The sequence below is a fragment of the Scophthalmus maximus genome, chromosome 14, assembly GCF_022379125.1.
Source record: "Scophthalmus maximus strain ysfricsl-2021 chromosome 14, ASM2237912v1, whole genome shotgun sequence".
Taxonomy (NCBI): Eukaryota; Metazoa; Chordata; class Actinopteri; order Pleuronectiformes; family Scophthalmidae; genus Scophthalmus; species Scophthalmus maximus.
The window spans coordinates 1,902,269-1,914,579 of NC_061528.1; the positions used below are offsets into that span (position 1 = coordinate 1,902,269).

The following is a 12,311-nucleotide window of genomic DNA, read 5'->3' on the forward strand; positions in this document are numbered from 1 at the left end:
CGTAGCACTCACGTTTCACGAGCGATATGTTTAGAGTTCAACAAATGCATGTACGCGTTTGCAAAAAAGCTGCGATTCGGCATATGTCGGTGTGTACGAGACGAACAATACATGTGTGCTTCAGTTCGCATGTGTGTGTTTATTGTGGCACGATTCAGCGAGTGAATCACTCAAAGTCGCAGCCCAGCAGCTCCACCCTCATGGTGATGGAGCCCGTCCATCTTCTGGGGAGGATGCGGATGAAGCGTGAGAAGATGGGAGGGTAGATGTAGTTCTTCATGTGGCCGTTGTTGTCAGTATTTCCAGAGAAGGTCTGGATTTGGTGAGAGAGGGAGGAGACACTGATTAGAATCCCTTCTCTACTATACCGTCCACGATCTACGATTTTTCTGCCGCTCACCTTGAGGGCGACTTCCTCCTCGTCATCCGTGTACTGGTTCCAGTGGATCCCGTTGTCGCTGTACTGCAGCGCGTACGACGTGACGTACATCTCTTTCCCCAGGGACTTGGCCCCCTGGGTTATTATACCTGTGATCTTCTTCACATGCGGCAGCTCCACCTGGAGCCACTCGCTCATGTCGTTGTACTGTGATGAAGATGATTTTAAAGTAGCGCAGGGAGAGAAAGAGAAGGGCTTTGATTTAAAAGGCTGCGGTGAGCTATTGAAGTTCACAAATCCTGCCAGCAGGTCACAATCACTCTGTGATCCGCCTGATCCTCTTTATTGGAGTCAGTACCTTAGCTTGCCATGCGTTGACGGCGCCCTGTCTGTTGAGACGTGCGAGGGACGGTCTCCAGGGTCCCGAGTACCAGTTGGAGGCCTCGGAGCTGGCGGTGATGCGACGGTCCTCTATGACCCCGCTCTCTAATCCCAGAGGCATCGAGCAACCTGAGGCGGGAGATTAGGAACGTCACATTCACGGGGAAAAGCAGAAACTTGTATAACTTGAAAAAAGCTCAATCACCCGACTACACGTGCTGATGAATTCTGGGAAACTTTTTGTCCCAGCTCACCGTCGAGCTCACAGCCGTAGAACTCCATGCGAACAGTGGCCTTGTTGTACCAGTGGAGGGGGTGGAGCCTGATGAACCGTCCAACCACAGGAGGAAAGAAGGTGTTTCTCTGTGTCCCGTAGGCTTCCTGGTTCCCAAGGAACACCTGGCGAGAGAGGGCGTGACGCAGAGAGACAGAAATAATGAAGACGTGGGATGAAACACACCTCGTCCTCAGTTTTGCAGGTGTTTGCGCTGAATCAAGAGATCAAACTCCGCCCCCGACCTTCCTGAGGTCCCTGCTGTCGCCCTTATAGAAGATCCATTTCCGGCGGTCGGTGCTGTAGGAGATGGAGAACTTGAGCACGTACTGGGACTGGAACATCTGCTTGGCTCCCTGGGTGGCCACCTGGCTGATCACTACTGGCCGCTGGAAGTCCACCTGTACAGGAGGGGGAGAGTCCACAGGTGGCAGGTCGTATGCACACAGGAACAATATACACAGCACAAATACTGTACCTGAATCCAGCTGTTGTTCTGCTCTGTGCTCCACGCGTTGTATTTACCCTGATTGTTCAACCTGGCGAGATTAGGCTCCCAGTATCCTTCAAAGATGGAAACACTGTCATTACTGTGGCGACGTCTTTGCTCACTGAGCTTTGATGCGGTAGTCATGCAACATTATCACAAGACACTGTGATCGCAGTAGGACCGCACTGCGGACAGGAGGACAGATGACTACCTCTGGTGTTGATCGCTGTGATCTGGTTGTCTTTCACGCTGCCCGATTGGAGGCCCAGGGGCCGGTAGCAGTCTTAGAGGAGACACACACAAGTAACATCTCAACATTAAAACACAACCTAACTGTCTACAAACAACCTAACCCCAACCTGCATGTCTTTGGACTGTGTGAGGAAGTACCTGGACAACTCAGGCTGGACCAAGATTCCGATCAAGAACCCTCTTGCTGAGAGGCGACAGTGCTAACCACTGCACCTGCGTTCTGCCGCCTAAAATCTTCAACGAATTCTGCTCATATTCAGGTTCAGCATTTTAATTTGGGTAATTACTTGAAAAGTTTAACAAGCTCTAATGTTCAGTAAACACATCCGTTTCCTGCAGCTCCTCTTTCTGAAACACTTGGAGGCCCCTCCCTCCCAATGAAATCCAGATCTGCTGTGATTGGTCAACCGCTTCCAGCGCATGCAGGAAGTGTCGGCCTCCGCTCTCGCTTTACCTGGCTTCGTTTGGGGCCTAATGCACCTCGGTAACAGATGTTATGGAACCATCTGCCAGACTATTGATGAGGCGTTTTTTTCTGTCGGGGAGAGGAGCTCCCTTTCTTACTGCAGACTTTGGGCTTTTTAACATGGCAAAAAGCACTAATATATCTCCTTTAATTGTTTGTACCGTTATCCAGAACCAGGAAAAGGGTCTGCATGCCCTTCTGCTGGTTGAAACCAATTTCCGTCTCGAGCTGCCACAGGCCAGGTTTGGACAGATACATCTCCAGAGTAGCAAAGCCCCCTGCAAAGACAGTTTGGCAATTTGGTCATTGAGTTGAAACGAACTGGCCCTGCTACCATATTGACATCAAATATAGCCAGTTGTTGTTCTTTATATTACAACAGTTCTAAATACATAAAGACATCTATTCAAGCAGCATCACATTATGTTACTCTGACTTCACTGACCAGGCAGCAGTGGGTAGACAGCCTGTCTGTAGCTGGTGATCTTCTTGTGGAGAAACGTCTGGCCGTGGAAGTGGACACTCTGAAAGTCTTTGGGAGAGCCCATGTTGATCAGGTGCCAGCGCACAAGCTGGTTGGTGTACATCCTCAGGCCCTTCAGGTTGTATATGATGCCGTTGATGGCTGGTGAAACAACACAAAGACATCTTCATGAACAGTTCTGGTCAGGTTGAATCTACAGCTATGACATAATTATATATTCTCAACAGTGGATCTGCATATTCGATGGGTTTAAATATTTTGGCTGGAAGATCACTGCGTATGTTAACTAGACTAGTTGAAAGTTCATAATGCATTACAATGGAACTTGAGGTTCTCCTTGAAGTTGGGGTCAATGAGTCTCCTTCGGCTTTTCCTCTGCATCATCTCTTGGTTCTTCTCGAAGTACCAGCTCTGCGACTCATCAAAGGTCATGAATAGCAGCATGAACTCCCTCATGTCAGGTACGTTCTCGTTCAGGGTGCCCTCTCGACACACCAGCAGAGGCCCAATCAGGCCAGTGTGGATGTCCTTTTCCTACGAGACAGAGCACAGACTAGCCACAGTCATAAATTGAATTTATACATACACAGTAGCTTTATTCTAAGCATTTCTCTTACATTTCTGAACATATATTTAGTACAGTACTCACAGGATTGACACCAGAGTAGTAGGCCCAGGTCCTACAGTGCGACTCATCTGGCATTGGCCCAACCATCGAAGGAACCTTCCATAAATATGTGAAGGTGGTATTGGGTTGGACCTCGTTGTCATACTTGTACCAGTACTTGGAGCCATCCTCGTAGGACAGACCCTCTGTCTGCTTGGTGTAGGAAACCCCATTCGGGTGGATGGAGTAAGGCCGGTTAGCATTGTTCCTGAACACCACCTGCAAGTAAAAAAAGATGCCCTGTTTTCAGTCTTTGTGCTAAGCTAAAGCTGGTGCCTTATTTAGCCTACAAACATTTGCATTATGATACGGACACAGTGTTTTCATGAAGCAACAACAAGTTGTAAATGCTACATTTTAACACAGACATGAAGATTGACATGAAGTCTTACCATGATGCTTTGTCCAACCTCTGCCTTGATGACCGGTCCCAGGATGCCGAGATGCTCATCCATCTCCCCGCGGATGTCGGGTGTGCTGAAGCTACTGTCGATGTAACTCCTGAAAATCACCTTGACGAACGTTGTTTTCCGACTGTTTTGTTGTACTCTGTCTTGCCTCCTGTAGCGGTAACATGACCCCGTTTTAGCTTCTTATGTGTACAGACAGTTGTGTGTAATTGCTGTACAATTTTCAAATGTCATCCTTATCACAATCTCTGGCCTTACCTCTGTCCGTAGCCACTGTAGTCCCACTCAACCTCCTCTGCAGAGATGAAGTAAGTCTTTACGTTTGGGCCTGAGAATTTTAAGTAGTATTTGGTGCTGTCGTCCAGGTTGATATTCTTGAAGTCTTCGTGACTGCTGTAGGGGTCTTTGTAGGTCACATACTCATATTCATCTGCTTTCACGTCTTGCTCATAACCCAGATGATCTGGTTCATCCCCAGGAACATACAGCTCATAGTTACTGAAATCAGGCCGGGGAACTCCGATGACCACCGGCATGTTAATGAGGTCCTCCTCATTGGAGTAAGGTTGTGGCGCACTGGGTCGTGCCCCGCGTGGTGTCATGCCCGGATGGAATCCACGAGGAGAGAACGGTAAACCGCTCCTGGCCAGAGGCTTGTACACCTTCTTCCTTTTTGTTTTCATGCCTTCTCCCTTCTTGGGCCTCTGACGGAGGCTCACCATCTTTATCTTCTTTTTTGGAGCTGGCGTTGTTTGAGGGGTCTCAAAATATTTAATCATGTGGTCAGGGATCTCCATGGGTATCACTTGGTGGGTTCCCTCATATGTCCAGTTGTGGCCCTGTATTTTAACAGAGGTGGTTTTTATCACCTCTGTGTTGTTTTCTCTGAGGTAGATAAGCACTTCTTCATTGCTCTCCAAGGCACCAAGCTCCTCAGAAGCTCCCATGGTTACTCTGCCGCTGGAGGGGGACAGGTTGTCAAAATCCAAAGTCTCGTTGGAGAAAATTTCTGCAGAAGATGTGTGGTTCAACTCACCAGGAAGAGCTGTGATGTTCACATTACTCTCTGATCTAATCTCCCCTGATACATTTGATCTGGTTATATTTGTATATTTGATCTCTAGTGTGACATTTTGTGGTCCGTACTCCAGGTCGGTTACAGTGCTCAAAGAGTCGGCATCACTGGTTTTGTTTGTGTTGGTCAGGTTGTATCTGCCTGTGCTGCTAATGTTAACCTCTCCAACATCTGGACTGGACAATGAATGGTTTGATGCATCTGCATGGCGAGTTGCTGTATTATTCTCATCTTCCCTTTGTGATGGAGTGGTGGCAGACATATTGCCCTCTGGTGCACTGTGGGGACTGTTTGTCCTGGAATTGGACAGGGGCACAGAGTAAGAGAACACATCACCTCTGGTGAGTCTTTTCTCCGAGTCGTCTTCCAAGATTGTGCCCACGGACGTCTGGTTGTCACCAGTCAGGGTTACGTTAATTCTTTCAGTCTTCAAGAGGGAATTTGCATTTCCAGGTAATGTTACCGTAAGATTAGAAGTTTCTTGTACTGTCGTAAGAGTAGTAGGTTTTTGTACTGTTGCAGTAAGATTAGTAGTTTCTTGTACTGTCGTAAGAGTAGTAGGTTCTTGTACTGTTACAGTAAGATTAGAAGGATCTTGTACTGTTGCTATAAGATTAGAATGTTCAGTAAGTTCTTCTCCTGTTGCTGGTAGATTAGTAGGTTCTGTAGGTTCTTGTACTGTTACTGTAAGATTGGTAGTTTCTTGTACTGTTACCAAAAGATTGGTATTTTTTTGTTCAGTTACCGTAAAATTGGTAATCTCTGTGGAAACATTTCCAGCAACTGATTGTGCCGTAGCATTGTGGACCGTTGGGTTCTTTGTGTCAGACGCAGTCTTATTATCAAGATGTGAGACAACTCGAGAAACGCTGCCATTTATAGTTATACTGTCATTCTTTTCTAATACGTTTGGACTGTAAATGACGGTTGTGTTGTCTGTCTTCAGCATGGAGAATTTTTTTGAATTTGATGCTGTACTTATGTTTTGTATGTGTGTTGTATTCTCACTGAGGCTGTGGTTCAGCAAATGAACCACTGTAAGGTTTACTCCATCAGCGTCTTTCCAAACTGAAGGTAATGTCTTATTCATTGCAGTTGTCTTTGGAATAGAGGTCTCATTTTTATTCTTTGTCCTCTTGAGATTGACGGTGAAATTCGTATCTCCGTCAGGCACGTCAATAGCGTCATAGTCGAGGAAAGAAAGGTCCAGCTTTTCCACGTCTGCGCCCGTAGACTGGTTCTTCAAAGACCTGAGGCCTAATTCGTCTGCAAACATATCTGTGTAAATGTCTGTCTCCCCTTGGGTGATTTTTGAGGGTTCTGACTTCTCTGCTTCCTTCTTGATATCATCCATCTTCTGAGGAGTCCACACAGTAAATTCTTTGGTTATCTCTGTATTGTCATAGTCACTGTACTCATACTGGTGGTCGCGGTAGCACTCAACATCATTGAACTTCACACGCATTCCTTTGGTCGTTTCATGGGAATTCAGGGAAACCAGGAGCCAGACACCTGTTGAAAAGAGACATACACAAATCATCAACAAAAATATCAGATGGTGGCATCAACAATAATGATTATCGATAGTTGTATATGGGCTAAATACTGTCACAACAACTATTACATGAAAGGCATCGTAAGCTCAGACTTACCAACGTTGTCCAGGTGCATAGTGATGGTTTCTCCGGTCATGGGGTAGAGGCTGAGAAAGTCCTCCGTCCGCTCGTTCAACTCGAATGTGTGGCCGTAGAACGTCGCCGTCTGGATGTAGTCCTGCGCTCCCATGCTCGACACGTGCCATGTCGCAATCTCACCATTGCAGAAGCCCAAGACTGGGCCACTCTCAAAGGTATAACCATTAATCGCTGTAAGGATAATGTACATCAATGTAAGTCATCTGACAGGCACCTGAAGTCAATGCAGTTGGATGCATGAAGAAAAAATGAAATATAACCGAATCATGGAGTTGTTGTATCTTTTGTTGGCTTCATTCAGATTAAGGAAAAACTTACTGTGCATGACATTGGACTTGTAAAAGTCTTCGTCTGCCTTGTTGACTTTGGTCCGATCACAGTAGTGGCCAATGTTGTAATCCAGGTACCAGCTCTTGTTTTCATCAAACACTGCAAAAATGGCGTGCTGCTCCTTGTCTGCTTTCAGCTGTAGAGACAAACCTCAACCTCAATACATCCATTTACGGTGATGATTGATTTTTGACTTGATATGCTTGATTTGCTTCAATACACTGAACACTGTAGGAACCTGTAACGTCCACGGGTCTTTTACAGGTCAACAATCATAAATAGAGCACTTATAGAGCACTTTTCATTGCCAAAAGCAATCTCAAAGTGCAGTTTTGCATACTTAAGTTTAGTGTGTTAACATGGTAATATTTGATAATTATCACCAAACACAACATACAGTTCGGGGTTGTTGGGGATGTTATTGGTTTTTCAGATGCCGTCTTTGGTGATGAACCAAAACAAAATTATCAGAGAAATTAAAGTTATGACGTTGATGTTGGCTCTAGATCAAAAGTCAGAGGATCAGTGAAGGTTTTGTAATTCACCCTGAAGGCTGCAGGAATGTCTGACCCAACTTTCATGGCAATTCATTCAAAAGTTGTTGAGACTTTCGACTCCAGACCACAAATATCAACCTCGTGGTGGAAGATGAGTCAGCGGAGCATCAAAGTCATGAGGACTCATCCTCTGGGGAACATGAATGTTTCCATCAAACCATCAGCGGTGGACGAACTGATCAAGAGACAGACTGACAAAAGGTTATCCCCTGGAATCCCTGTGACGCTAGCACGGCAACAGGTGACGACACAGTTTTTTTACCTGCACGTTCCTGACATTGAGGGACTGACTCTTGCAGATGAGGATCGGTCCGATCAGCCCCGAGGCGATGTCGCGCGGCGCGTCCACTGCGCTGTGGTACATCCGCGTCAGGCAGCGGGAGTCTCCCTGCAACGGCTCGTCCTCCTCCCCCACCCGCCACACGTAGGTGTGCGTCTCACCCGGCTGAACGCCGTGAGACTGGTTGCCTGGCGACCGCATCACGAGGTACCACATCAGACACACAGAGTGTTTAATCAATTTGTTTGACGGTGAGGAGACAAGATTCCGTACCTCCTTCGGGGTAGTTGAATCCCTCCTCTGACTTCAGTATGGTCAGTCCATGTGGATAGATGCTGTAGGGCCTGGACGCCATGTTCTTGAAAACGATCTGTAAAAAGGTCAGAACTTAGTTTGTGAACCGCTTTGAGTTATAATTTTTGCGAGCGCACTGGAGCTCACCTTGATAACGTCTCTGATTTGCGCTCGGATCACCGGGCCCAGGATCCCGAGCTCGTCCTTCCTCTGCTTGGACTCCGTCCTCTCAGTGAATGACGCGTTGTTGTACAGCGTGTACACGGCCTTCTTGTACTTCTGACCTACGCGAGTCGGGGACTGTTTCAAGTACTGGAGCTTGAAGTCCCTGACGAGGAGATAAGAGGATTTGATTCATTTTGACGGAACATAACTTTGAAAGGACACGATGAAGAGTTATCAGCAGACCTATCATATATATATGTATGTCAGTTCATAAAGGAAAATACTCCAGTACGATCTTCATGTAAACACAAAGGATGTACTGAATGTACTGTGCGACTGCAAATGCTGCTTACTCATCCACATGTTGTTGCGTGTTGGGTGCATAGTCCCAGACAGTTTCCTCGGCGGCTATGTAGTATATCCACTCCCTGCTCTCTTTCTTTTGTGCGATAGTCATCCGTCGAGGGGGCGTGCTGAAGCCGTCGCACGTCTTCACGTCCACGAAACCGTGCATGCCAGCTGCGACGGCAGAAAAAAACCCAAATGTGGTCACACTGGGTGAAGTCTGTGTTTGGATCTGTTCATCCTCGGAGCGCAGCGAGAGCGAAGGAGCACACTTTACCTTCAACGTGCTTGCTGGTGTGTGACGACAGCAGCCAGCGGCCCGGGTGGACGGCCACCACGCGGGCGGTGGCGGTGGAGCCACTGATCAGGCCCACGGACGACACCTTGTGCCCGTTCTGCTGCAGCACCTGGCCGTTGATGTGCACCGAGAAAACCTCGGGCTCCGAGCTCATGCCCGCCAGATGCAGACTCACGGAGGCGTGAGCGCACACGCTCACATCTGGGAAGGTAAGGGAAAACAGGACGCTGGTGGTCACTCTGTCTATTTTATCTCTTGAGTTATTTGTTTTTAAGCAGACAGACATCTGGTGAATGTTGTTTGTCAAGTGCCTGTACATGTCTTATGCACTCTGACAGTGAGTGTGACTAACCAGGCAGGGATCCCGCCGTGTATCCGTTGATGGTGTACTTGACGTGGTCGTCTGGGGCGTCGCCGTTGGGCTTGTACTTGCTCTCTTTCTCATCGAAAACCCCAAAGAGGAACACGTACTCCTGGCTGACGTCAATCTGATTCCCTGACTCGTCCAGGCTGCCTGGAAGAGACGAGAGAGAGAGAGAGAGAGAGAGAGAGAGAGAGAGAGAGAGAGAAAATGGGAACAGGGATAAAATAAAAAAAACCATTGACCTACTGAACTGCGTCCTCATGTTGACAAAGCTCACCAGGCTTGCAGATGAGCAGAGCGCCGACGAGGCCCGAGTTGTAGTCCTCCACGACGTGTCGGTGGGAGATGTAGGTGTAGGTGAGACAGGTGGGGTCGGCCTGCTGCGGGGAGACGTCCGACGTCACCTCCCAGGAGTAGACGTGTTCACCGTCGGGATGCACCACGTCGTCCTCCTTCTCCTTCTGCGACGTGTTGTCGAAGTAGTTGGCCCCTGCGAAGGCAGAAAGAAATTGCAATTGGTTGAATACCACTGCTGTGCCGGGTCTGAGGATGCTTACCAACTTCCTTAATGAAATTTCCTGAAATGACATTCTGCCCAAAATAATCAGGACTAAGAGAAGAGTTTCCTTTCGTTTAGAATTCCCCACTGCTCTTTGACCTTTGTGCAAAATTACAGAGCATTTAGTCTCAATTTCCTGAATGTCTTTTTTAATTTCCCTCTGATATAAAGACACAGTGAGACAGTGATTTCCGGGGGGAGCTTAGCAAAGTGCCCTGTTGGACTCCGGCGCCGTCTGCTTTGATAATCCTGCCCTGTCCTGGTTAATATTTTAGAACAAGACAAACAAGACGTTGTTTGTTGTCTCTGTCAACCTCGTGTGTCATTATTGGAATGAGTAACGTCCATCTCTGACCCCAACACACTGAGTTTACAGCGTGTTGCCGCAGCTGGGCGAGCAGGCACCCACCCTCCGACTGCTTCCCGTAGGCGACGCCGTGCGGGTGAATGCTATGCACGCCGGTCGCCATGTTCCTGAACGTGACGACGATGGTCTCCCCCTCCGCGGCCCTCAGCGTGGGCCCGAGCAGACCTGCGGAGCAGAAACACACAGCAGTGGGTTTACACTTTAACACTGCGTGTGGGTGGGGTCTTCTTTGTACATTGTGAAACAGCAGAACTGTAACAACAATTTCATATTGACTCATCAACGTCTTCCTGCGTCGTTACTTCAGATTCAATAACTGTTTGATTTACCACCAAACATAATTTCACCATCTGCCCATGTATTGTAAGGCACCTCAGTGCAACACATATGATACTGTATATTACTTTTTTCTGGTAATGCTTCACTCTTTCGTCTCTTACTTTCCTTTACTTTCCTTTAAGTTGCTACGTATTAGTAGAAAAAAAAAATGAATTTGTGACAGATGTTAACTACGTTTTTGAGGAAAGAAGGAAGTAAAACACTCGGTACAGTATCAAAAGCGGCTTTACGTAATTCATTAACTGTGCTGCAGTGCCGATAGCTGACACATGAAAAGGAAAAGAAAGCCAAAATATGAAAAGCATCCAGAGGTTAAGTGCTTCAGCTTCTAGGTGAAAACCTCATATGTTGGAAACCACCTGATGAAACGGTTTAAAAAAGTAAACCTGACTAAAATGTTTAATATCTCCTAATATCTCCTCTGAAGAAGGTTTTCTTTAGTTCGAAAAAATGTGCAGGAGCCTCAATGCTCCATAGATCCTGAACGTACCGTTTCTCCCATATAGGTGATGGAGCATTTCATTCTCAACATGTTTTTCACACTCCTCCAACCCTCTGTAGTTTTACCATCGTTCTGCCTTTATGTCACTCCACTGGATTTGTCCTTCATTTGTCACCCATCTTATACGCTGCGTAAAATGACTGTATGATTTTGTGTTGTTTTTTACCTGAAGACTAAATAACAGAGTTCTGGTCGATACCAATTCTTTTCAGGGAGCTTATTGTGAAATAAGTGAATTTGAAGACAGTGAAAGTGTTAATTAGAACCAGACAGGGTGTATTTGGGTTTTACCTAACCAGGAGGGATGAGTCTTCGGCTGGCTGAAGTCTTTCTCATACTCCCGAAAGACCACTTTCTTATAGGTGGGACCAGACCTGAGGAAGGGTGGAAAGATACAAAAACATAAGTCAGTCAGCAAGAAAAACTAACATATGGACGACATGACGACAGAGTGAAACTAACGTGTGTGTGTGTGTGTGGCCCAGTACGTGTCTAAATACATAAATACAACATCTAACAGGCTGATAAGGAAATCAAAGAAGGACAGACTGGACTCTTACGAGGTACAAACAACTCCTTGGATAAGCTTAGGCACGAAGAATTTAAGATAAACAGATAATGATGAAACACAAATAATGTAGAATGAAAATTTGCAAACTTGGACGCTCTAAATGAATAAATAAATAAAAGAACGCATCTAATTCTCATCATTCAACAGCAGGAAAATCCTCCAGCCCAGTGGCCTCATACCCGTGAGTGTCCTCATTGTCTCGTGAGTATTTCCAGTCTATCTCCACGGCAGCGATGTAGTAGTGTCTCTCCCTGGGTTGTTGCTGCTGCTGGTCTGCCTTCACGTGGAGGACGGTCAGGACGGTCAAGACGGTCAGGACGGGCAGGAGACACCGAGCTCCAGCCCAGACACAGAGCCTCATCTCTGGGGACTGCACTGCAAGTGAAGGGGGAGAAGAAGCTGTGATCTGACAGGACTGACGGGGAGGTCTGATCGCTGTGCTTTATCTGTCAGGCCGACACACACACACACACACACACACACATTCAAACATTATGTCCCAGGGCGATGAACTGTGTCTCTGTGTATTTTGTCTCTCTCTCTCTCTCTCTCTCTCTCTTGAAATTGAAGCCTCATGTGTTTTGCCGTGAATCATCCGTAAAGGGCGTAAATTCTTCTTCCATCATCTCCGTAAAACAGACGAAGGGGAATGAGTGTTGAAAATCGCTCTGACCTCAAAATGTCCCGGGAAACGTATTTCCGAAGAGAACACACCATAATTAAAACGGCAAAAACATTCCTGTTGGTGTAAGTTGGAGACCACGCCTG

General features: G+C 46.9%; 1 protein-coding gene across 1 annotated transcript; it reads right to left on the reverse strand.

Moving 5' to 3' along the window:
- Positions 1 to 119: 119 nt before the first annotated feature.
- f5 (coagulation factor V) lies at positions 120 to 12,036 on the reverse strand. The gene is made up of 25 exons (XM_035604308.2): positions 11,723 to 12,036; positions 11,264 to 11,346; positions 10,174 to 10,296; positions 9,483 to 9,695; positions 9,194 to 9,355; positions 8,821 to 9,042; positions 8,552 to 8,717; positions 8,181 to 8,361; positions 8,013 to 8,109; positions 7,722 to 7,927; positions 6,891 to 7,038; positions 6,531 to 6,743; positions 4,062 to 6,390; positions 3,786 to 3,954; positions 3,376 to 3,612; positions 3,044 to 3,260; positions 2,688 to 2,867; positions 2,404 to 2,520; positions 1,736 to 1,807; positions 1,513 to 1,598; positions 1,280 to 1,435; positions 1,015 to 1,159; positions 738 to 889; positions 401 to 586; positions 120 to 313 (listed from the first exon to the last, which is right to left on the reverse strand). Exons 1-25 carry the CDS (start codon positions 11,902 to 11,904, stop codon positions 167 to 169), a joined length of 6,189 nt encoding a protein of 2,062 aa, XP_035460201.2. The 5' UTR covers positions 11,905 to 12,036; the 3' UTR covers positions 120 to 166.
- Positions 12,037 to 12,311: the final 275 nt, after the last annotated feature.